The sequence below is a fragment of the Chrysemys picta genome, chromosome 11, assembly GCF_011386835.1.
Source record: "Chrysemys picta bellii isolate R12L10 chromosome 11, ASM1138683v2, whole genome shotgun sequence".
In the NCBI taxonomy this organism is placed as follows: domain Eukaryota; kingdom Metazoa; phylum Chordata; order Testudines; family Emydidae; genus Chrysemys; species Chrysemys picta.
The window spans coordinates 50,521,026-50,546,846 of record NC_088801.1 but is presented as its reverse complement, the minus strand read 5'-3'; the positions used below and the strand labels follow the sequence as shown (position 1 = coordinate 50,546,846).

The 25,821-nt window shown below is 40.3% G+C and overlaps 1 protein-coding gene across 4 annotated transcripts in view; it reads left to right on the top strand.

Moving 5' to 3' along the window:
- Positions 1 to 25,821, top strand: part of COL5A2 (collagen type V alpha 2 chain) — a 179,995-nt gene that overhangs the window by 132,351 nt on the left and 21,823 nt on the right. For all 4 annotated transcript variants that reach the window (XM_065561993.1, XM_065561994.1, XM_065561992.1 and 1 more), the window contains 19 exons: positions 3,780 to 3,878; positions 4,528 to 4,572; positions 4,677 to 4,775; positions 6,508 to 6,561; positions 8,163 to 8,270; positions 8,986 to 9,039; positions 9,756 to 9,854; positions 10,795 to 10,848; positions 11,812 to 11,910; positions 12,031 to 12,084; positions 12,186 to 12,239; positions 13,681 to 13,734; positions 14,210 to 14,263; positions 14,655 to 14,699; positions 15,200 to 15,298; positions 16,313 to 16,420; positions 16,535 to 16,588; positions 25,181 to 25,234; positions 25,361 to 25,414. In XM_065561993.1, the coding sequence (XP_065418065.1) occupies positions 3,780 to 3,878; positions 4,528 to 4,572; positions 4,677 to 4,775; positions 6,508 to 6,561; positions 8,163 to 8,270; positions 8,986 to 9,039; positions 9,756 to 9,854; positions 10,795 to 10,848; positions 11,812 to 11,910; positions 12,031 to 12,084; positions 12,186 to 12,239; positions 13,681 to 13,734; positions 14,210 to 14,263; positions 14,655 to 14,699; positions 15,200 to 15,298; positions 16,313 to 16,420; positions 16,535 to 16,588; positions 25,181 to 25,234; positions 25,361 to 25,414 (1,341 nt within the window). The remainder of the gene's footprint in view (positions 1 to 3,779; positions 3,879 to 4,527; positions 4,573 to 4,676; positions 4,776 to 6,507; positions 6,562 to 8,162; positions 8,271 to 8,985; positions 9,040 to 9,755; positions 9,855 to 10,794; positions 10,849 to 11,811; positions 11,911 to 12,030; positions 12,085 to 12,185; positions 12,240 to 13,680; positions 13,735 to 14,209; positions 14,264 to 14,654; positions 14,700 to 15,199; positions 15,299 to 16,312; positions 16,421 to 16,534; positions 16,589 to 25,180; positions 25,235 to 25,360; positions 25,415 to 25,821) is intronic.

Genomic DNA, 25,821 nt, shown 5'->3' with positions numbered 1-25,821 from the left:
AGGTTGTGAAATCAACTAGCTTGATAGAGTTGGATCTGTAGATCCATCCCCCAGGAAACTTAGACAGCTGCAGGAAATAGCAGTTTTAATGTGAATTGGCAATGCACCTAGGTTACCGTGCCATAGAATAATGAACAAATGATCTAAACAGAAGAGGTTGTAAAGCAGTTGTGTAAGGTTGGCCTTATCTCTTTTTCCCACACACCACCTCAAACATCCTTTAAGACTCTATAAAAGAGGTGTTTTGGTTCAAAGAATGGGAACAGATTAAAATTTTTCTTAACTTCCATTTGTTAAGAGTGACAATTTTCTGGTAATCCTTATATTTTGGACAACATACATATTTAGATTACCATCAGAGTATTAACGTAATAATAAAAATCAGCATTTACTTTAGATTGTTTAGGGGGTTTTTTAAACCTCATTTTTGCTTATTCTCTTCTTATCCTAGTGGTGCTTGTTCTGTTTTCCATATCATTTATAATCTGCTGGTGGCATGACATTTAGATACAGTAGAAATTTTAATATGTTGGTCATGATTCAGCTCTGACTGGTGACTTGAGGTTTCAAGGAATTTCTATATGTTTTTCATATGAACTTTGCAAAAGGAATATGTAGGAGATAAATTAGTAATGTAGGACTAACTCATGGGTTTGCCATGAGCCTGGTTGAGGGGTACAATGTTGCTGTGTTGCCACAGAAGCAGATTGGAAGGTAGATTGTGACTCCGGCAGATTGAAGGCAAATTGTGACTCCTACAATCAGCAACTGAATGCCACTACAGTATCCTAAAGAAAAGGATCAATGACTTCCCTAAGCTCCACCATCGGTAGGGGTGGGTGGAAGGTAAAATCTTGCTGCAGGAGGAGGAGAGACGGAATGGCCCTGTACTCCTCCTCCAGCTCAGCCTAAATGGAAATGGGAGACTCAGTTTCCTTACTCAGAGAGCTCTTACAGCCACAGTAATGACTAATTGCATTGCCCAAAACTAAGCTGGATTATGATTGTTTAGGAGGGGCTATAAGCACTGTCCCCTCTAATTTTTCCCACCCCTGTGTGGAATGAATTTTGTTATGTGCACCAATATGGAGGTGATGTGTGACACATTGGTGTCCATATTGGTGCACATAACAAAATTCACGTTGTGGGGGTGGAGCCGAGGAGTTTGGAGTGTGGGAGAGGGCTCAGGGCTGGGACAGAGGGTTGAGGTGCAGGGGCTCCTGGTTGGGGTGCGGGCTCTGGGGAGAGCGGGGATGAAGAGTTTGGGGTGCAGGAGGGTGCTCTGGGGCTACAGCGAGGAGATAGGAGTCCCCCCAGCTCTCTCTCCCCGCAGTAGCTCCTGGGCTGGGGCCGCAGGATAGGCACCCCTCCCCTGGCAGGTTGGGGGGCTGGGCTAGGTTGGGACTGTGGGAGGGGCAGCTTACAGGGAATTTAGGCTATGAGATCCTGCATTTATCTGAGAACCTACCCCAGCAAATCTAATCAATCTGCTTTGTGAGTTTTTGTGGAAGGCAGGGTATAGTGAAGGGAATACCTGAGATGTTTTCTTACAGTGGAGTTCTGCAGCTATAACTGAGAGAAGAATATAGCCTGCAGATAATTGCTGGTGATGATGCATAAGCCAGAAATAATTCAGCTTAACTCTCAGATCCCAGGCTGAATTTGAGGCACTGTCAGAAAAAACAAAACACATTTTTTACATGTAAAGCGAGTACATTTGATATGAAAATCATTGAGAGACAATAAACATGGGACCTCACAATGGCAAATTCACTTTAAGGTCAATGTCTCATTACCTGTCACCACTAGAAATTAATCCTGTACATGAACAGAAAATCTATCCCTTAATACAATACCTTTAGAGCTGGAACCTCCCCTATTTTATTAAACTATTCAAATTATAGTCTCAAAGAATGGCAAGGTATTTAATTCCTTATATGCACTCACCAAATGGCATTTAAATCCTCCTGTATGAAGTGCTAAAACATTGTGTCATGGAAAACTAAAAGGCTATGTAAAACTTCATAATTCACATCTAAAAGTTCTAGCAGAAATGTAAAACTAAAATTGTAATAAATATTTTGGTGGGCCATGACGCACCAGGGGTTCTGTGTTGAAGTCGTCCTCACAACTTTTGCATAGGATCGATGGATGGTCATCTCCTGCTCCAATGGAAATTCACATCATGCTCGGACACAATTGCTACCATCTCACTAGTTTTTTTCCTGTTCAATTTCTGACTCTCTTTATTTCTTTTTCTCTTCCTCACCTCATCCTTCTCTTTTTTCTCTTCCCCCTCTTCTGTGCTTGTTTCTTCATTTCTGAGTTTTTCTTCATTGTTTTAAGGTTTTTTTTAACTCTTTTTCTGGATTTGTTTTCTTTCCATCTTAGTTATTGTCATGCTTCTCAAGATGTCCATTGTAGTCTTTGTCGTGCTGGGCTGCGTTTGCTCTGATGGCTGAGCGGAAAAGGGAGGTTTGGGTCAGTGGATAACTGTCTGAGCCTCCAGCCCTGTATGTGAGCTTGCTTGGCAGCATTCAAGGAACTTCTCAATATTTTGCCCCTAGCCATGGGTTTGAAGAAGACCCAGACTCATGCAGTCTCCTCATCTTCCTTTCCCCCAGAACTGCTCCTCTCCTATATGCTGAATCCCCACAAGTGGTAGGCAAATTATTATACAGTAAAAACATCTCTCTCTATTAGCTAGGTAGCCAAGCTCAGCAGATGTTATATGTTGTTTATACAGTTGGCAACATTCACAAAAAAATTCTCTGGAAACAAGGCTAATACAGCCATATGTGTAATGTATCAGACTAAATTATAATCCTTTTAATGCATGGCAGAAAAAATAGAGCAATGGCTAAACAAAACAAAGCATCTAAATAAATGTTTGAAAGAGCTGACAAGGGAAGAAGCAATGGATTTTTTTTTTAAACGGAGGAACTACTTTCAGGATTGGACCTTCAGGTTGTATAAATTGGTAAAGCTGCATTGAGCTCAATGAAGCTATGCAGATTTACACATGCTGAGGATCTGCCCTTCAGTCTTGAAGATACAGTTTTAGTGTAGCATCAGTTCAAAAAGGCAGTTGGTCCACATAAGGATAAAACTGAGGACATACCAGAGTGAATTGCCATACCAGAATAGATCAGTGGTCCATCTAGTCTCGCAGCTTTTTTCTGATAGTGGTCATTACTGCATAATATATCTGACCACTTTTGACTATAGCAAGCACAACCAGTGCCTACCATATTCCTGTGTTTAATTCTTTTTTAATATTAAGTGTTCGTATCAATACAGTCCTGTAGCAGTGAGGTCCATGGGTTAGTTTATACTGTGAGAAGAAACATTTCTTCTTATCAATTCTAATTTACATAAAGTTTCAAGTCTCAGCTGCAAACAATGCAAACAAAGACTATAAGATGGACCAATATTGACAGAGTTTTTTTGTATGGGTTTCTTACTGTTGTGCTTTTCTCCCGTAATATATTGGTGGTGTGTTTTGGATAAATTATACTGGCTACCATGCTGTTTCTCCTCTAAAAGAAAGGTGCTTTGTATATGTATAGACTAGGGGGCAAATTGTGGTTTCAGTTTCAATGCTATAAATCCAGGCAGAATTAGGTTCTTATATGTGCAGTACCTTTTCCTAATATTGAAGTATATGGAAGCTTAGATTCCATTGTTATCTATTCCATGCACTATTCCCTGTTAATTATTATGTGCTGCTTTTAAAAAAATAATTCAATAACTGATTGTTTTCTCTTGTGAAACATTAGGGTGAAGCAGGTCCAACGGGTGCACGTGGCCCAGAAGGTCCTCAGGGACAAAGGGGTGAAACAGGGCCATCAGGTCCAGCAGGGTCACAAGGACTTCCTGTAAGTTCAGACTTTGGATGCTTGTTCCATTGACTGCCTGCACACTATCTACCCAAATCCAGTGGTACCTTACTATTGGGAGAGTCCCAAAAGTATTTTTAGAAAGGAAATCTTTGTCGTCACATTATTTGTATTTAAAATATCGTTTAGATACATGACTAAACACTTGCAAATTAAATATCAGGGGGTAGCTGTGTTAGTCTGTATCCACAAAAACAACAACTAGGAATCCGGTGTCACCTTAAAGACTAACGGATTTATTTGTGCATAAGCTTTCGTGGGTAAAAAATCCACTTCTTCAGATGCAACAGAAGTTTTTTTACCCACAAAAGCTTATGCACAAATAAATCTGTTAGTCTTCAAAGTGCCCCCGGACTCCTTGTTGTTTTTGCAAATTAAATGTTACACATGCTGATGGAAACTGTGACCCTTTAAGCACTTATGCTCCAGCTGGACTTTCATGCTTAAAATTAAGCACACATGTGTTTGCAGAATCAGGGTCAAATAGTGAACTTTTGCAGGGTCTACATACTAGCCTTTATTTTCTGCTCCTGAGAGGAGGCACAAATACATGTCTGACAATATATTTTCATTCCTCCGTTGATACGCTCATTAGAATTTGTTATAATGATTTGTATGCTATTTTTAGGGAACTGTAGGGACAGACGGGTCTCCTGGTGCTAAAGGCCCAACAGTAAGTAGTCAAATCAACTGTATAAGGAATTTTGGTGATGGATTCCTTTGTTAATTTCAGCGTTTCATGCGGCATCTCTTATCACACTGATGTCTCTTTTGTAGGGATCTCCAGGTACTTCTGGCCCACCTGGCTTAGCAGGTCCACCTGGTTCTCCAGGACCTCAAGGCAGTACTGGTCCTCCCGGCATCCGAGGCCAAGCGGTAATAATTTCTTTGTCACCATTGAAATGACAGTATTTAGCAACGATGTAGCTAAGGAAAGCGAATGTAGTGATTAGCAATGGGACTTCTTCATTTCCAAGCAATAAGATGAAATCAGTAGACTGCTGTGTAACGAGGTTGAGACTCACTGGTGTGGTGCCTCCTGCTGGTCATCCTGGGAATTAGCTCTTCCAGCCCAGAGCACCCTCCGCAGGCTGGTGTCTTGCCTGCCACTGGCACCCTCCCAGACCCTGGTGCCCTTCTACGTCAGGGTTCTGCCCCAGCAGTAACCCACAATCTGGGTCTCCCCACCCAGGGGAACCCCCAACCCTCTATCCCCACCTTGCCTCAGTGGCTACTGCCAGTCATCATCTAGCCCCTGCTCCCTGGGGCGGACTACAGTCTGTAAACCACTCATCATCGGCAAGGGAGTTAGGCAAAGGCAGTAGGTCCTATCTCTGGGCTGCCCCCCTGCAGCCCCAGTACCTTTTTGGGGCCTTTTAGCAAGGCCTGCAGCCTGGGGTTTTACCAGGGTGGAGTTCCCCAGCTCCCTCTGCCCTTCCCCAACACTGCTCCACCACAGGTACCCTTCTCAGCTCCCAAGTAGCCCGGTCCTTCTCCCTCAGAAGCTAGAGAGAGAGTCTTCCAGCTTCTGGCCCGCAGCCCTCTTATAAGGACCAGCTGGTCCCTGATTGAGCTGGCCACAGCTGTGGTCAGCTACTCAGTCAGCTTACCCTAGCTATTCTTAATCCCTCTCCAGGGCTGCTTTTAACCCCTTTTCTGCGGGAGTGGGGCAGCCACCTCACTACATGCTGAATAGGAGTGAATATACCAAGACTTGGTTCTCATTAATTCCTTATGTGTATTTTGAAATACAGAATTTTCTTTCTTAGGCCCCAGTCTTGAATTTGACTGCAGAGAGGCAGAGACCTGTGCACAAAGCCTCACTGGCTTCAGTGGTCACTGGCCTGTGTGCCTACCTGCTTGGAGTCACCTGTAGAATCAGAGCCTTAATTAGTATTTTGTGTATGTAATTACAGAGAAACAGACATATTTACAGAAAGCATAAACTATCATAAATGTATTAAAATGTTACAGTAGTTAGTCTCATAGAAGGGAGTAGTTTTCTGATGCCAAACGTAGTCCAAAATTATTCAAGAAGTAATTGTGCTTAAATGCTTAATGCTTTTATAAAAATCCTTTATCTCTGAAATCTTCTGCAAATTAACCATTAGCAATCTGGTTTGTTTAATCTTCATCATATACTCTTTCACAGCATTATTAGCTGAGCAATTTTGGAATAAACCAGTTGTAACCCCACTGAATATAATTACACAATGAAACAGATAGTCATTTACAAAATGTCAGAAATCTGCAGTATATGGGATTGGCTCTTTGGGCTTCTGTATGTCAGCTGTTGGCCATAATGTGCCCGAGATGGTTACTAAACTAGACAAGAAAATAAGTTACAGTGCTTGGATCAAGTTCTAAGGTTTTTATTCAGGCAAAAATTCTTACTGAAGTCAATGGACTTTGTGCTTGAGTGAGAACTGATTAAGGACATCAGGATCAGAAGCTATTTGGAGTTACCATGTGTGAACAATCTATCTATAGACTAGATTAGCAGAAGCACTGTCACATTTTTCATTTGAAACTACTGTACGTAGGTAACTCAGGTAAGGATGGTTGAATGGTTTGTGCAGATTAATGGTATTAATGTATTTGTTTTCAGGGAGACCCTGGTGTGCCAGGTTTCAAAGGAGAAGCAGGTCCCAAAGGGGAACCAGTAAGTCTTTACATTTTTTGTAATCAAATCAAAATTAAAACAAAGAATGATACATGCATTGTTGTGCAGAGCACAATACTATATTCCTTGAGACATATCTAGTATTACCTCTCATTGTTGGTTTTGACCTGCAAGTAATGGCCATGGAACACCCTGGTCAGGTTCTGTTGTGAATAAGGGGGAGGATAGGTCCTTTGAATCCATGACCAGGTAAATCCTTCAGCCAGTTATCCCCTGGACTCAAGTTTGAGAAGGCCACAGCACAACAGAGAAATACAGGATCCCCTGATGCTTTATTAGCAGCCATGGAATGGATCTGCTCCAACTTCTTGGTCTTATAAGGAAATCACTGGTCATAGGTGCTCATGGACAGAGGGTTGTGCTCTAACAACATGCTTTGGTCCCATATGAGAAATAAACTTTTTAAGGAAAGATATTAAAAATATGTTGAACAGAACTGAATGTAGCATAGGTGGTAGCAACGTAGACCACAGCATCTCACAATCTACTCCAATATTGTAATATAAATATTGCATTTGACATGTTCAAGAGGAATGAACAAAATTAGCTTGCTTCAGCTCTGTCCACCCATCAGGGTCCTATTGCTGAGTCAGCAGCACTCTTTGATCAGCAATATCAAATGATGCTGGTAGACCTGATAGTGTTAGCATGGATGTTTGGACTCTATTCATAGCTATGAGAAGACGATCCATCAACATGGCCAGCACCATCTCGGAGCCATATGAAGGTTGAATGAAAAGATTATTAGCTTTAGCAGAGCCAGGATCAGTCGTAGCTGATTTGGCAATACATTCTTAATATTCTTGCTCAAGTAAAGTATTAGAGAGAGGATAGTAGTCAGCAAAGCTATCAGTGTTGACAAATGATTTCTTGAACACTGGCTGGACTTATTATTTTTTTGAGGGTGTCTGGAAGAATGTCCTTCTAGAGAGAGGCATTGACAATTTCTGTCAGCTGTGGGGCTGGTAAAACTCAATTCCATCTGTCAAGAATGAAAATTGTGTCAGAATCAGAGCCTTTATGTCACTGAGCCAAAGTCCATCAGGGAAGATGGCATGAGGATTCCATGTGCAGAAGCAGTGCAGGATTTACACCGAAGAGATGGATTGCAAAGAAGAGATCTGCAGTGTGAATCAGACAGAAAAAATGTTGCCCTAAGTTTACTACTGTATAGAGTGGATTCCATAACCGTACAGGTTCTTTAAATAATTAAAAAACGATTTCCTTAATGCCACTTGCCTAACGATTAATAAATACCACAATTACAAAATTGGATCCTATACAAGGAGTCAAATGATTGTGAGGCACAATGTAGAGCCAAATTTTAGGATTACCGTCCATTTATGGATCACTTCATGTTGAAATACTAGTTGATAAACATAGAAAAAGGAAAATCTGAATGGGAATAATTGCATTTTATAACTGATTTTAAAAGAAATTAAAAAAAAAATCCAACTACCCAATTTTGTTCTTTCTTGTTTGGGAAAATGTTTATGGTTCATGTTGGAAGAAAGAGTGATTGATTGAGCCTTAAAAATGGTTAATTTGCTTTATTCTAAACAAGCAAATATTTTCAATAGGGTCCACATGGTTCTCAGGGTCCCATTGGCTCTGTGGGTGAAGAAGGGAAAAGAGGCCCTCGTGGTGATCCAGGGTCAGTAGGTCCTCCAGGCCCTGTTGGAGAAAGGGTAAGGAAGCCAGAAAAATAATTATATTTGTTAGAGGTTGGCCTCTCTCATGAAAATCATATCTGACCTGGACCTGAATGTGAGCTCCCTTATAGTTTGGGGTGGGCAGAGACAAACTTGTCTTTAATGATAGTATATTGACAGCTGTGATTTAGCATAGTTTCTTACAGTAGCGATCTTATGACCTGATTTCTCTGAAGTGACAGGATGCTCTCTTTTGTAATACACAGTAGGTTCTTTTCAGAAGTGGCCATGCGAGGGTGAGAATATGAAAATGTACCATTATGCCTTCCTCATATTGAGTATCATTTACTCCAGTGTTATCTTGGGTTTTTTTATTTGGGGAAGGAGAATGAAGCCTGGCATGTTAATATTAATTTGGAGCTCAGCACATCATTTGGGCACTCGGTACTTTAGATACCACAGTGATAGGCACTTCAGAAATATGACAGATTGATAACTTTTCTATTGAGTGGAACCTTGTCACAGAAATAGTGTAATTGATTTCAATGGGGCTACTCACAGAGCTAAGGTGTAACACTCAGCATGAGTAATGGGATCGGAAAGAGGCCCTTAAATATTTTTCACTACAAAAGAGCATTTTGAAGGCACAGTAGCCAGTTGGAGGACAAGGATTTTATAAGAAAATAAACTGAACTCCAAAACCGTATTGAACATCAGATTATTAATAATGATTTATGATATTTTTGCATAGGGTGCTCCTGGTAATCGTGGTTTTCCAGGTTCTGATGGCTTGCCTGGACCAAAGGTAAGCTGATTTGGGCCATTTTCCTCCCTTTCATGCCTAAAAAATATATGCAAAAGAAGAATGTAACTGAATGTAGCTGCTGTGGGAAGTGAGCAGATCTGCTGAATGTTTGGAGGCAGGGCCAAAGGAAGTGCCAAATGACAGTGGGTCAAGTCTTCCAAACATGCTCAGACCAGGGTTCTAAGTGAAAAACATTGCTCTTCCTGTGGGTCTCAGGCGTTCCCCTCTCCTTTCATGTCTCCAACTTGATGCACTTATACTTGCATCATGATGTGTAAAAGCCACTGAGCAGTAACTACTTACATTACATTTTACAGTGTCTATTAAGTTATATTTGGAGAGGGAAGCACTCCTTGTAAAATAGCTCTTTCTTGACATCTCCACTGAGAAGCCAGGCCAATCCCCCTGTGTGTTGCCTAACAACCATATTGCTTACTGACAAGTGACACAAAGATGTTTTTGTTTATTAGATCCATCAATTATTACCTTCTAGATAGAAGTGCAAGAATTCTAAATTCCTTATGTTAATTAATTCTGTACAAGAGATCATCTCTAAATAATGGTAAGGATATGGTTCAGAATACTTCGGAACGCCAGTTTTCAAAAATATTGATAGATGCTGCTCTTGACGGAAGATATATATTTTGCATTTACTTCCTCTTACTATGGTTGTTCAGTCTAATGTCTGACTAATGGTGCTTTGATATCTTTTCCAGGGAGCTCAAGGGGAGCGTGGTCCAGCAGGTTCTTCAGGCCCTAAAGGAAGCCAGGGAGATCCTGGGCGCACTGGTGAACCTGGCCTCCCAGGTGCCAGGGTAAGGAAATTATAAAATCAACATCATGTCATGAATTTGTATAGCACCTTTCATTCCCGAGGATGGCAACGTACTTTATAGGCAAGCTGTTATACAACCTCTGTTTATAGAAGCCAAAAACAGGGATCACTTCTTCCACCACTTTAATACCTTCACCTTTGGAAGGGAAATATGGAACCTGACCTTGAGTTTAGTGGTTCTGCTCATGTGCAAAGTGAATCACATGAGTATTTTCAGGTTCCGAGCCCAAGGACCTGGTTCTGTTCCCCTTGAAGTCAAAGGCAAGACTCCCATTAACTTCAAAGGGAGCACGGTCTAGCGCTAAATTAGACATAGACAATGCAGTCCAGAGGAATGTAGGTATGTAAAATACGACGTGTGCCGAAAACATAGGTTGAAAGTCAAATCTTTGTTAAATTGGTTAATTGTTTTTAAAGTATTTGTATAGCGTAAGGTGAGCTGTCATTGAAAGATCCTGCAGAAGAAATGTTTGAGGCGGGTTTGGAATGTCCCATACAAGGAAAGAAAGGAAATTCCAAGCATAAAGAGTGGCATGGAAGAATGGTTGAGAGTGGGAGAAATAAAGGGGAAGACCTGGTGGGGGGCTTGAGAGGAGTGCAGACAACAAATGGAGAGTAAGTCGGAGGAAACAAAAGCAGAGATGCAATTAAAAATGAAATTGTGCAGAACTTTGAAGGTGAGGATGAGGAGCTTGACTTTGATGCAGTCGGGTGAGGGGAAGCCCCTGGAGGGACTCGGAGAGGGGAATAACATGGTCGAGTTAAATGACTTTTCATTAGTCATGCCACCTGAGTGAAAAATTTTTCCAGTGTGATGTTTTGTTACTGAGCACACTTTCTCAACTCATTTACAATCCTTGCTGTATTTTAGGATCCTATACACAGGTTATATCAATTGGTGTGTTATCCTATTTTTGTAGGGTCTCACAGGAAATCCAGGTGTTCAGGGTCCTGAAGGAAAACTTGGTCCTTTGGTAAGTAGTTTGTGACTGGGAGTGAGGGGGATGTACATAATTATTGGTCCCTTCAGTTGGCACTGCACTCATTTGAAATTCTGCTCTCCTTGAAATTAGCTTTTTACTAATCCATAGTTTTATAGTCTCTCAAGGTGCATAGGTCCTTCTAAATGCCAGCAAATGGAAGGCATTTAACATCTAAATGAGTCAGTGCAAATCACTTTCATTAGGCTTAATGTGTGCTGCAGTATATGCTCAGTGTTGGCTATCCCAAGGAATTTAAACACTTGTGAGCTCAGGTTTGTTGGAAAGAAATATTTTTTACATAATTCCCATAATTACTGGCTAGCTCCAATGAGTCTGTCTATAATTGCATTGAAGATGTTTGAAAGCTAGAATTGGCTCTTTGACATATACTTTAAAGACATTTTTAATGGAACAGCCACAATGGGAAAAATAAAAGAAAGAAGAAATAAAGTAGAATATATAAATATTGTACAAGTGCTATTAAGACTGTAAGTGGATAACAATACAAATGCTAAAGGTTAGAAAGTTTTAATATGTGAAAGGGTAGGTTAACATTGGCTTAACCAACCTGAAAATAAAAATTTCTAGCACTAAGTTTCACTGTTGGATACACTAGAGTTCAAGTAATCCATTTTTCAATACTCTTGTACAAGTCCTCTTTCCTATCTGTTCCTTCCTTTTCATAGAGGACTATCAGGCAAACAGCATGGAGCCAATTATTGAGCTCTAACAGAATAGACCTATCCAGTACTTTGATACCATTGTAAGGCAATCATTCCCTCAAAATAGCCTAAGGGTCCAATCCAGCTCCTATTAAAATAAATTGAAAGACTTCTGTTGCCTTCATTAGGCACTGGATCAGGCCCTGATAAGAAGTAGGAGTTAGCTTTTTATTGGTGAACAAAAGCTTATGGGAGCACAGTGAAGAATATTCAGAATTATTTATATTTCTAGGGTGCGCCAGGAGAAGATGGACGTCCAGGCCCAGCAGGTTCAATAGGAATTAGAGGTCAGCCAGGCAGCATGGGGCTTCCTGGGCCAAAAGGCAGCAGTGTGAGTACAATGTTTGCTAATCGGTATCTAATTATCTAGCTTGCCTTAGTTTCAGAGCTAAATATGTTTTTAAATGGATGAAAATATTGGGTAATTATAGCAACTTTCCCCACAAATTAGGGTGATCCTGGAAAACCTGGAGAAGCGGGTAATGCTGGTGTCCCAGGGCAGAGAGTGAGTATCATTGTTATTCTTTATATTGATTACACAAAAATATGTTTATTTGTCATGTGTGTGCACTATACAATTCCTCTTTATTTGTTGTTTCACTGTAGGGTGCTCCTGGCAAAGATGGTGAAGTTGGTCCTTCTGGTCCCGTTGGTCCACCTGTAAGTCAGTTTTTCAATATACAGGATTATTTGTTTGTCTAATTATATTGGCACCCATCATTGTACTTTCTGAGCAGTCCTCAAGAGTAAAAGTGACAGTAAAAGTGTTTTTCTTTATTGATTTAGAGACCATTCGCATTCTGCACTGATTTTTGCCAAATAAAGTCAAATTTCATTCTGTTGCTCTTCAAAGCAATCTGTAAATCGTTGAGTTATTTTTAATTTCAGCTTTATTAAGGTTGAATCAGTTTAACATGATCCCTAGAAAAAATACGAGGGTTTTGTAAAGTCTACATATTCTCACCCTTTTGCCTTCCTTCCCCGGTAGGGGTGTACATATTTCTTAAATAAACTTTTATATTGAAAAGAGAGAACATTTGAACTCATGTTGTGCCCCTCCCACCTTTCCCCCCTCGCCTTATGCTCTATTTTGGATAATTGATTCTTCCACCCATACTTACTGTATTAATGAAAAATTATCACTTAGCTAGTCGCATTGGTTTTAATGGGACTACCTGTTCAGTAAGGTACTGTTTGCTTTGAGTAAGAATGGCAGAATCTGTCCCTGGATTAATTTAATGTTGAATATTTAATTACTTTATCGAATAAAAATAATGCTCTAAATAACAACACACCATTAGAGTTCAAATTCCAGATGAAACATTACTCAAATAATCTATCCAGCTGTTTAGTTGCGCATGTCAAAGAGAGTTAAAAGAGTTTTTGAATTTGTTTTTTTCAAATATGTAAACACCTTCAGATTTTTGTTAACCTCCTGAGAAAGGAGTATATGTTAAAATGTTCTGCTGTTTTCTTTAGTGCCAGAAAGAAATATGCATACAGCATATCAAAACTGAATTCTGTGTAATTTCTCCAGCTGCTTTGCTGTTGTTGAAATGTTGATTAATGAGCCTCACAAGTGAAAAATGCCTACAAAGAAAAATGTATTGTACTCTTCAAGTAAATATGGAAAAGTATCTATTTATCTATCAGTGTACATTTGCATAGGCTTCCAGTTGTCTTGTTTAACACCTGTTGATTCCAGAGACACAAATATATTGCAAATATACAAAAAAAATTCAATAATCAATTTTCTATTATATATACTAAAAGAGGTATATATCTCTATTAAAATTCCTTCTACCACCCATTTTAAAAATTGCAAGGGGAAAAATTCTCAGCTAACGTAAATAGATGCAGCTGTCTTGAATCCAATGGAACTGCTTTCATTTATAGCAGCAGTTAATTGCGCTCAGGATCTTAAAAAGGTACTATCTGGTCTTGACTAAATTTCATTTTTCAACTGAAATGGTGTAAGTAATAATAATAATAAGAAAAAAGTAGGAAACGTAATCTTTTCCCATGAGTACAATCAGGCAGACAACATGTAAGTGGAATCTGGCTATGTCCCTAAATTGTACAGTTTTTTTCTTTTGTCTAGGGTCTAGCAGGAGAAAGAGGAGAACAAGGCCCTCCAGGTCCCATAGGCTTTCAGGTATGTGTAACAAGAGTTCTTTTACATAAATAAATAATACACCCTTTTTTTCTTTGTAACCTACAGAAATTTGGTAAAGTGATGTTAAACAAAGATCTCTAAAATTGCTCAGACTAATTAGCACATCTCACGCACTTTCAGCAGCTACATTATTAGCTATATTAGTTTTTGTTAAAAAGGTTTAAATACTATTTCTGTATGCCAAGGATCATTGGAGCCCAAGGAGCCTGCCTAGATTTGTCGGAATTGAAGATTTTCAAAGCCAACAGATATCCAAGAGTTGAACAAATCAGTGGCGTTGACAGTGGAGTCAAACCACTATCTCTTTGTATAGAAAGGTCTTATACATCTGCACTGTACAGTCCTATTACATGCATAAATAAAGAGATGCTGTCATCTCCATTTATTATGGAGGGAAACAGTTTGATGCTTGTGTATCAGTACTTATCTAATTACTTCTGTTGGGATCTTTCAGGGTTTGCCTGGGCCACCAGGTCCTCCAGGAGAGTCAGGAAAGCCTGGAGATCAGGTAACTTCTTTTGTAATGTACTAAGTGTTTGCCAAGTTTTTCTTGCTTAATAAAACGATTTTACCTTCTTCTCCTATTTGATGTATTCACTTTCCAGTCCTCCAAGGGCTAGATTCTCCCACTGACACACAATGAGTAATATCCGCAAAACATCTATGATGACTACTCATTGAGTAAGATACTACTCAGCATGAGTAACGGTAGCAGAATCTGGTCCTCTGACTGGATTAGATTATCTCCGTTCAACATGGAAAATCTGCATTCAGAATCAGCCATCGACATTCAGACTACATAGAACTACTGAAATGAAAATGTTATCCTCTGTTTTCTATACCTACCAGCATGTAGTATATAACGTTTTCCTTCCAACTTGTATTTCTTTTCTCACCAGGGTGTTCCTGGAGATCCTGGAGCTGGAGGTCCATTAGGTCCAAGAGTAAGTATTTTCCCCAAGTACTGGCCATTCCTAGCAAGCCTCCTGGGTTCCATTATGACACTGATACACTGGGCAGTCTTGAAACATATAATTTAGCACATTTGTGCCTAGTTTGCCTGTTATTAAAATTATTATAAACGTTTATCCATTTTTACTCACAGTTGGTGCTATGCAGCTAATCAATAACAATATGCTCATAGTCCTCAGTATTCTTGTGAAGCTCTGTTAACTAATGTTTGTAATGCATTTTGAGATCATTGGACGGAAGGCACTCTATGCTGCATAGCATGTGCAAATAATCTTATTATAATACTGCACCACTTTATGCACCTCAAAAGAGTCTTTTATTATGGCCAAAAGAATATACTTGGGTTTGTTGTTTGTTCAGATCAGCAGAAGCTCTCTAGTGCAATAGTACCCCATGTTCAATGCATAATTGATTTTTTTCTGCCAAATGGATCTGCATACGACCAGATATTTCACATATTGCTGTTTTATAGGGAGAACGTGGCAATCCAGGGGAGAGAGGAGAACCAGGGGCAGCAGGACTTCAGGGTGAAAAGGGTATGGCTGGAGGACATGGTCCTGATGGTCCAAAGGTAAATTACACAAGAAATGTGTATTGATTTAGTGATTTTATTTAAGATTCTGTTCAGCTGTTCAGCTGTTCTCAAGAGAGAGGCATCTTGTTTTCCTGAAGGCTCCAGGAGGACAACAGTCTTGCAATGTTAATCAAAGATATTCCAGTAGAATAACACCAATATAATGAAGGGCACTAAAATATTGTTGAGAAATCAGTATTTTCATTCAGCGTATACAGACAAAGCTCCTTAAAATACAGGACTAAACATTTCTTAAAACTACCAGTGTGCTTTGCCTATTTCAGTAGAACAGTATGAAACCATTTATATAATATAGTGCACTCGATGGTGCTGCCTTTGTTTGGAGAATCTTGCTTATTTACAGTAAGTAACTCGGTAGCCCATCTCTCTTGCTATGGATACTTTGTGCTGCTCTACCAGCACAGAGTAGCCCTACGGCTGGTGTAGTTGGTCAGGAGAGAACCCACCCATATGAATTGGGATCCCTTGGGAGTACAGAGCTGCCACAGCAGACCCTGTACTACCATGTTCTTTACAGAGGACATAAGAGGCACAGCTTGGAGGCAAGAGAGCACAACCGGGACATCCCTGCCCTGGACAATCCCCAGGTCCGATAATTGGCCATTGGTAACTAGTGTAATAAAGACTGATTTTATTTATTCCATGGAAGCTGTCCAACATCCAAGGATTCAGTTTGAGAAGGCTATGTAGAGCCACTTTAGCATCCCTCCTCCATCCCACACTCCCACGGCCCCATCCATTCATGCACCCAAGATTCATGACTAGTTTTTTCAAAACATTGGGTATAAATTCTAAAATTAATGAATAATTCAACTCTGCAACTTTGTTTCCTGAAGAATGTTTGGATGTGAACAAGAAAGAAGTTTAAGAGAAAATTATTACTTACCAATGTCCTCCAGAGGCATATTCATAAGCACAGATGGTTCTTCACTCTAAAGACAAAGAGACCTCAACTTAATAGGCAGTAATTTGTTTTTTTATTCATTTCAGGGTAGTCCAGGCCCCACTGGGACTCCTGGTGATCCAGGTCCTCCAGGTCTTCAGGGTATGCCTGGAGAAAGAGGTATTGCTGGAACTCCTGGTCCCAAGGGTGACAGGGTAAGTCTCCTTATCGTTGCTCCTTTAAATACTAAACAGAAGTACGTTTCTCTTGATAATTCTGTAGTTGCTCTGATATATAAATGACTTGGACTTTCTGGATACTCTCCATAGGGTGGTGTAGGGGAGAAAGGCTCTGAAGGTACAGCTGGCAACGATGGTGCAAGGGTAAGTAAGCCCATTGCCCCTCTTAGAAATAGCTCCAAGTAATGGAGCTCCTAAGCAAGTTAGTGTTTCTCAACTCCAAAAACAAACTATATTCAGCATCTAGATAATATCAGTTAGTTCCAGGAATTTAGAGTTTATGTTGGGGATGGGGAGGTGAGAACAAGTCTTATCTCATCTCATCTTATCAGGAATGTCTTCCACACTGAAAGATACTGCAGAAAGGCAAGACACAGATTGGAAAGATTAGGGATCTATTTTTACCCTTGGCAATACTTATGCAACAACTTTTGAAGTCAGCGAGACTTGTGCATGCCTGTCTTTTTTTTAACTACTTTTGCTCATTAACATATTTACACATACAAATAGAACTATCATTTACACAGTGCAAAAATGCATGATATTTAAGCATGAATACATTTCAAAATTGAGATGCAGTAGCAAATAGGGAGTTCATGCTAATTCCATCATGCAGTCTGATTGTTTTGCGATCAGACGGATGATATATGTGTAGGCCTTAGAAAATTAAAACATAGTTAAGGTCCTTAGGTATAAAATAATATATAATTGTTAAAAAGGCACTCATACAGTTTTAAGCAAGTGGCAGACACCACTGGTGTGGTTGACTTAATGTACTGGCTCTACACACACACACACACACACACACACACACACACACACACATCATTGGAAAGCTTATTATATGTACCTTAAGATGCAGTATGTTATGGAGCTCTCAAGGGGTGGTGTTACCATAGAAATGGGGATAATCAATGATACCATCCAAAAGTTTAAATGACTACTTTGAAATATTTAAGTTCTTCTCTGTTAGTTTCATGACTCTATGTACTATTTCAAGACATAAAATGGGATTTCTTTGTGACCTCAAAGCATCACAACAGCAATCTAAAGAGTAAAACAAAATCTAATAATAAATTTGTACAAGTATCATTTGTATGATACTGCAGAAAAACCTGAGTGTCTCTGGATAAAGTTGAGAAGTGGGAGCAACAAGGGTGATGTCGTGGTTGGAGTCTGCTATAGACCACCAGACCAGGGGGATGAGGTGGACGAGGCTTTCTTCTGGCAACTAGCAGAAGTTGCTAGATCGCAGGCCCTGGTTCTCATGGGAGACTTTAATCACCCTGATATCTGCTGGGAGAGCAATACAGCGGTGCACAGACAATCCAGGAAATTTTTGGAAAGCGTAGGGGACAATTTCCTGGTGCAAGTGCTGGAGGAACCAACTAGGGGCAAAGCTTTTCTTGACCTGCTGCTCACAAACAGGGAAGAACTAGTAGGGGAAGCAAAAGTGGATGGGAACCTGGGAGGCAGTGACCATGAGATGGTCGAGTTCAGGATCCTGACACAAGGAAGAAAGGAGAGCAGCAGAATATGGACCCTGGACTTCAGAAAAGCAGACTTTGACTCCCTCAGGGAACAGATGGGCAGGATCCCCTGGGAGAATAACATGAAGGGCAAAGGGGTCCAGGAGAGCTGGCTGTATTTTAAAGAATCCTTATTGAGGTTGCAGGAACAAACCATCCCGATGTGTAGAAAGAATAGTAAATATGGCAGGCGACCAGCTTGGCTAAACAGTGAAATCCTTGCTGATCTTAAACGCAAAAAAGAGGCTTATAAGAAGTGGAAGATTGGACAAATGACCAGGGAGGAGTATAAAAATATTGCTCAGGCGTGCAGGAGTGAAATCAGGAAGGCCAAATCACACTTGGAGTTGCAGTTAGCAAGAGATGTTAAGAGTAACAAGAAGGGTTTCTTCAGGTATGTTAGCAACAAGAAGAAAATCAAGGAAAGTGTGGGCCCCTTACTGAATGAGGGAGGCAACCTAGTGACCGAGGATGTGGAAAAAGCTAATGTACTCAATGATTTTTTTGCCTCTGTCTTCACGCACAAGGTCAGCTCCCAGATTGCTGCACTGGGCAGTACAGCATGGGGAGAAGGTGACCAGCCCTCTGTGGAGAAAGAAGTGGTTCGGGACTATTTAGAAAAACTGGACGTGCACAAGTCCATGGGGCCGGATGCGCTGCATCCGAGGGTGCTAAAGGAGTTGGCGGGTGAGATTGCAGAGCCATTAGCCATTATTTTTGAAAACTCATGGCGATCGGGGGAGGTCCCAGATGACTGGAAAAAGGCTAATGTAGTGCCCATCTTTAAAAAAGGGAAGAAGGAGGATCCGGGGAACTACAGGCCAGTCAGCCTCACCTCAGTCCCTGGAAAAATCATGGAGCAGGTCCTCAAGGAATCAATTATGAAACATTTAGAGGAAAGGAAAGTGATCAGGAACAGTCAGCATGGATTCACGAAGGGGAAGTCGTGCCTGACTAACCTAATTGCCTTCTATGATGAGATAACTGGCTCTGTGGATGAGGGGAAAGCAGTGGATGTGTTATTTCTTGACTTTAGCAAAGCTTTTGATACTGTCTCCCACAGTATTCTTGCCACCAAGTTAAAGAAGTATGGGCTGGATGAATGGACTGTAAGGTGGATAGAAAGCTGGCTAGATCGTCGGGCTCAACGGGTAGTGATCAATGGCTCCATGTCTAGTTGGCAGCCGGTTTCAAGTGGAATGCCCCAAGGGTCGGTCCTGGGGCCGGTTTTGTTTAATATCTTTATTAATGATCTGGAGGATGGTGTGGACTGCACTCTCAGCAAGTTTGCAGATGACACTAAACTAGGAGGCGTGGTAGATACACTAGAGGGTAGGGATCGCATACAGAGGGACCTAGACAAATTAGAGGATTGGGCAGAAAAAAACCTGATGAGGTTCAACAAGGACAAGTGCAGAGTTCTGCACTTAGGACAGAAGAATCCCATGCACTGCTACAGACTAGGGACCAATGGCTAGGTAGCAGTTCTGCTGAAAAGGACCTAGGGGTCACAGTGGACGAGAAGCTGGATATGAGTCAACAGTGTGCTCTTGTTGCCAAGAAGGCTAACGGCATTTTGGGCTGTATAAGTAGGGGCATTGCCAGCAGATCGAGGAACGTGATCGTTCCCCTTTATTCGACATTGGTGAGGCCTCATCTGGAATACTGTGTCCAGTTTTGGGCCCCACACTACAAGAAGGATGTGGAAAAATTGGAAAGAGTCCAGCGGAGGGCAACAAAAATGATTAGGGGTCTGGAGCACATGACTTATGAGGAGAGGCTGAGAGAACTGGGATTGTTTAGTCTACAGAAGAGAAGAATGAGGGGGGATTTGATAGCAGCCTTCAACTACCTGAAGGGGGGTTCCAAAGAGGATGGAGCTCAGCTGTTCTCAGTGGTGGCAGATGACAGAACAAGGAGCAATGGTCTCAAGTTGCGGTGGGGGAAGTCCAGGTTGGATATCAGGAAAAACTATTTCACTAGGAGGGTGGTGAAACACTGGAATGCGTTACCTAGGGAGGTGGTGGAGTCTCCTTCCTTGGAGGTTTTTAAGGCCCGGCTTGACAAAGCCCTGGCTGGGATGATTTAGCTGGGAATTGGTCCTGCTTTGAGCAGGGGGTTGGACTAGATGACCTCTTGAGGTCCCTTCCAACTCTGATATTCTATGATTCTATGAATGTAATGGTGCTGGTGATATTTCTACTCAACATCACTATTGTCAACCTGTTCCTCAGTATGATCTCTGTCCAGAGTGCGTGGATTACCACAGTCTTCATTATGTTGGCATGTTCACAGTTCTGTGCAGGGAAGATTATGACTACAAGACCCTGTTGATTGTGCAGCAACCCCTGCTGGATCAAATAAGTTCTTGTAGAAGCTCTTGAAGAATACAGGAAGTAGTTTATCATTACATTTTCCCACCATGTTGCAATGGTGATCCAATATACAATTTACCTATGTGCAAAGACTTCCAAATCTTTGTTTGGCACTATGCTCTTTTGACATGCTCTTCAAAACTGTCCTTGCATAGTGGGAGTTTGGCCAGTGACCTATCCTTTTTGATGGGTAGATGGAGGCCCAAGCAATTCAAGTCTCTGTGGGTCTCTTTTTCTTTCTTGCTCTGGTCATGCAACACTGCTGCCAAATTCCTTATTGCAGAAATTGTGGCTTGTTCATCATTTTCTCCCAATTTGGCAAGGTCTCTGAAGTGGTAAGTTCCCTGTATCACGTGACTTAATTACTAGCATTCAGAAGGATCCTTGTGTCTGCTTCCTCTGGAGAACTATACAAGTCTTGGGCTTCTTCAACACTTCTATTGGTGATGGACTTTTCTACCTCTTCATTGGAAAAGCCTCCACCAAGAGGGAATGTTTGTGTTGGGTCTGCTCCATAGGTGCAATTTGAATCATATATTCACAGACGAATTTTACAAGTGATTGCTTAAATGGATGCTACATTTAGAAACTTTTTCCATAGCGGCACAGGGCATCCACCAGTTACCTGGTATTTCTTGCATCCAATCATAGATCCTGTCCAGCACTGGCTTTCTACAGTTTTCACAGAGTTACTGTTGTCATATCTGTCAAATACTTTAATTGCAGCTTTAATTACAGCTTTATAAAATCCTCTTAGTACCTGCCTTGAGTAGTCAGCAACTGATTTATTGAATGTGTGGAAATTGTCTCCAGCCATCATTTGTATGACAGTCCAACCATGCAAAGCACAGTTGAATTGCTTACCTGCAAGAATTTGATCTGCAGTACAAGCTGCATACACATGAGATTCAACAAGGTCTAGCAATCCTACATCTCCGCAAAATTTCCCAATACATGCAACAAAACAGCACACGGTGTGAATTATATTTGTACCAAGTTAATTCCATTTCACTTGCTGAGCAATAGCATAGAGCTGCCGACTCTTGATCCAAGTGGCATGCTGCTGGCCTAGAACTGCTGGTATTTCCTTCCATCTGATCATTGTAGTAGATACTGTGGCCATGTCAGGTAGTTTGGCATCCACAATAGGTGCCTATGGAACTGTCATGTAGATGCTTTTCTTTGTTGCAAGCTTGTGGTTGAAACCGGTCCAAAATTGAATCACCTGAGTGTTAACTATATCAACATCATCTGGAATTGGTAGGACATCACAAGGCAGTAGTTTTCACAGACACCAGGAGAGATCTTTGACAGCATTCATTTGTAGGTGATGAGTTAAATTTCTCAAGTACTTTTTCAGGGATGTGTTCTAGGTATTTCAAATGCTGCACACTACATAAGAGACTCTGATTGCTCCTGGAAAGTAAATTACTTTTCTTTCCCATGCTTGAGTTTCTTGAAATAACACTTTTGCCATTGAATGGAAGGTATTCTTTCCATCAGTAATCTCTATGCTGATGTCTGTATTATCATCTCCTTTGTGGATGAGACTTGCACCAGCATGAAGTGGTACTATTCTATTTGGAATGAACTCACCTTCTTGTAGACTTTCTACTTCAGTTTTTGCAGCATGAGGGTGTAGTGTGTCAATTAAATTGCAAGACCCAAACTCATGGTACAGCTGTGCAGGAAGGCTTATGTGCAAAGGTGTGATAATTTTGGAACTTCTGAATACTATGTGCTCCTCATTTGAGAGGCCCCTTCCTTGAATGTCTTCTGAAGGATAATACCCATTGCTTGCTGAATGATATGCCTCTTTATCTATTAACTAAAGGACAAACTCCTGCACCAACTGGGGCACAGAAGTAGCTGATCTCTGTAAACTACAGTCACCTGGCTTTGGATAATATATTCAGAGGCTTTCATTTTGGCTATTTCAGACTGAAGGATTGAAGCAGCATTATAGAAAACCACTTGTTCATTTGAAAGCTGTTCATCAGGCTCTCTCGCCACAAGAACATCCACAAAACATTTGGGTGGCTTAAGTTTCTGCTTCAGATTACTAGCAGCTTGGATAGCATCATCTAATGTTACTGCACTTCATAAAACAGTGGCAAACTTGCCTTGTCCATGCTGTGCATGGAATGAAATTACAGAACCACAGTGTTTTTCTAATCTTGCCTGTAATTTGCTACTGGAATAGCCTGCAGTTTCTACATCTAAGGGAAGTAAGGCTTTACATCTTTTTGTAGCAGCTAGGACAGGAGAAGAGCCTTCTTGTTGTACATACAATCATTGTCTATCTCTTCAACCAGCTGATAAAATGCTGTCATAAGGTGACTGTATTGTTGCAGAGTAACTAGATGGTTTTGCTTTAAGATTTGTTTTACTCAAGTAGGAAGAAAGACATGTTGAGTGATAAACTGCATCCTTGGCAATCAAGTCTTTCATTGACTTCACTGATATTCTGCTCAACATGTCATTATCTCCTTTTTGTAGTGCTGCCTCCCTTAGGTTGGTTGCTTTCTGAAATGTTTTTATTTTATGGCATTTCTTGTCTTTCTTCTGTGTTTTTCTCAAGCAAACAATGCAACAGGACCAATCCTGGAGGACATGTTTGCTCTGGTGGCTATGGACGCAGGTGAACATGATACTCTGATCAGATTGAGAGTCTGTTTTCTTTCATGGGTTCAGTACAACTCTGAATGGCTGAATGTGCCAAATTTGACTTGCTCATGTATTTCTGAAAGCAAGCCATGTAATAGAGTATTGGTGGCATATCATCTAAACCAGAAAACTCATCCAGTAGCCCCCAATACAATTTATCTTTCCTGGCCTCTGTTGCCAGAATCACAGAATTCTGTCCAGCACAGGCGGCTTTTGACAATTTTGCATTGTTTTGATTTTCTTGACAAATAACATTTTTTTCTAAGTTTGTAGAGTCCTTTTCTCCATGATGTAAGTGTTAAGAGGCTTATATCCTCCATATCGTCATATACTGTAACTTCCCAGTAGAGGTAACGTTCCTAAAGTATATTGTTAGCATTACCACTACCACCATTTTTCATTTTGTATTAGTATACAGACCATGCTAAATTAGATATCAACTAGATCTGTATGTTAGTATCAAAATTGCCATTTTTGTTTAGGGAGCCACTTTGACTGACACTCTAACACTGATCTGTGCATAAATATCACTGAATTAAAATCTAGTTTCTATAATATTTCAAAGCCTAGTAGTGCATGCATAGGCAATTGTCTACCATGCAGACTAGATGTTACATTGTATGTACAAAAGCTTACAACTGGAGAATCTTTACCTTAGGAATTTACATACGTTTTGTATCTACTCGCTAAGCAGTACGAGCTGTGGGCATGCAATCTTTTGCTACTGGTGCACAACCTTCAGTGTGAGGCTGATCTGGTTAGCAAATTTCAGTTGAAAATATAGAAAACTGTTATAAACATTTGTGAGATACTTTGACAATTAAGAATATGTAGTGTGAAAACATTTTATGTTAGTATATTGCAAAATGTTGATATTCTCCATTTTTGCCACATGTTAAACAGATTCATCATTTCTGGAAAAAAAAGATACCTGCCCATACAAAAACAATAACAATCTTTTTATACATTGTCATTTGGTAGCTTTGGCCAATAAAAACCACAATACGGTGTTGAAATGATCTTATACAGTAAAAACTATGGTCATAGTCATGTTGTATTGTTTCTGGAACTGTGCAAAAAATGATATTTTCTCATTTTGGGTACCGTTGTTTCACCTTGTCTACAGGCTTACGACATCATTTGACAGCTCCACTTCATATCTCATCTAAACATACACAAAATAAGCTTTCAAATGATATGATGTGTTTTTTTATGTTGTTTGAGTACATTAAACTCCAAAAGTATGGCCCTTTTTGGAGAATTGTTGCATGCCTATTTGGGGCAGTGATCAAGTAAGTGTGAGTATGATGAACTAACTTTTAGATCCTTCTGCTGAAACACTTTTGCAGATAGCCTGTCAGTGGAGCATTGACAATGATCAAATAGCTTTTCATTTTTAAATTTTCAGTGTACTTATGTATCACGTGACACAGATAGCAGTGCAGCATTGTGGTGTAGGGAGTTTTTATCATAGACCAATAATTTGACATTCTGCTTCCATTGAAGGAAAATCATAATTGGTGTATCTAAGTATTCATAAAGGCTGTCTGGCTATTGTTGCAGGCTCATTAAATGTAGGTAATAGATCAGTCGGGGTAGAGAAATAGCTTGAAATCAATTATCCTAAATGTCATACAAAAGGGAAAAGGAACATTTTTTAGGAGAGGTTGGTTGATAGGAATAAATGAGTCTTCATAAGTAGCGGCTTTTTTTTAATTTAAAGAGTTAAGGACTTGATAACAAGGAAGTGCAGAGGTATGGAGGGCCTCTATGCAAATGAGACAAAAGGTCTTTCTTCATGTCCTCCTGAAAAGAGAAAATAAAGAAAGGACTTTTTGATCATTAGGCCTTCTTCATAAATACTATGTAAAGGAAAAAATAAAGTCAGTCCAGAGAGAGCAGGGTTTTTACGTGTGGACTGTGTGGCTATGAAAGGGGAGATAGTAGATGTGTCTCAAAGAACAGGGTTATTTAGGCTGCAGTTTACTTTAGGCTGCAAGTACTAAATTAAAACAAAGACCAAACAGAACTTCAGGGGTAAAGGGGAGGAATTTCAAGAATGCAAAAATGCAGAAGGAAACATTAAAATAAACTAAGTCTTGATGCCGGGAATTCTGAATCTTTACTCTTCTCACTGAAACACCTCCTATTGTTTTGTTCAACAGGGTCTTCCAGGTCCAATAGGTCCAATGGGTCCAGCAGGTCCTACTGGTGAAAAGGTAATAGGATTTTTATACAGAGCTAGTTGACATTTGAATTCTCCTAATAAAATCATGTTATTTTCATGTTTGCTGCTATTCTGATAAGTTATTTTGGAAATAACAACCTGTTAACTTTATTTAAAGGGTGAACCTGGTCCTCGAGGTTTAGTTGGCCCCCCAGGCTCCCGTGGAAATCCTGTGAGTAAACATCTCTGTCTTCTTCAGACTCAGAGTTACCAAATCTCATTAGGGGGCTGATATTTAACAGCATTTGTCATTGTTCATTGTACACGGTCTCCAGTTATTTCTCTTTCCTGCTTTTATTCTTTCATCTTCTCCTCTCTTTTTTTCCTTGCACCCTCCAAAATACTAAATGGCTCTTCAGACATAACCTGCAGTTCTTGCCTTGCTACTGTGAACCCATAAAACTAACTGTAGTTTCAGGCGTTCAGATCTCGTTTATCCGGTCATAGATGTCAGGGTAACCTGACAACTGATCTACTACAGCTTTCCTCACATCTGAAAACCTTGTGCCGTATGCTCATTATTGTAATTACATGAGTCTTTTTTAAAGCATACTCCTAACATTTGACTCTATTTATGTA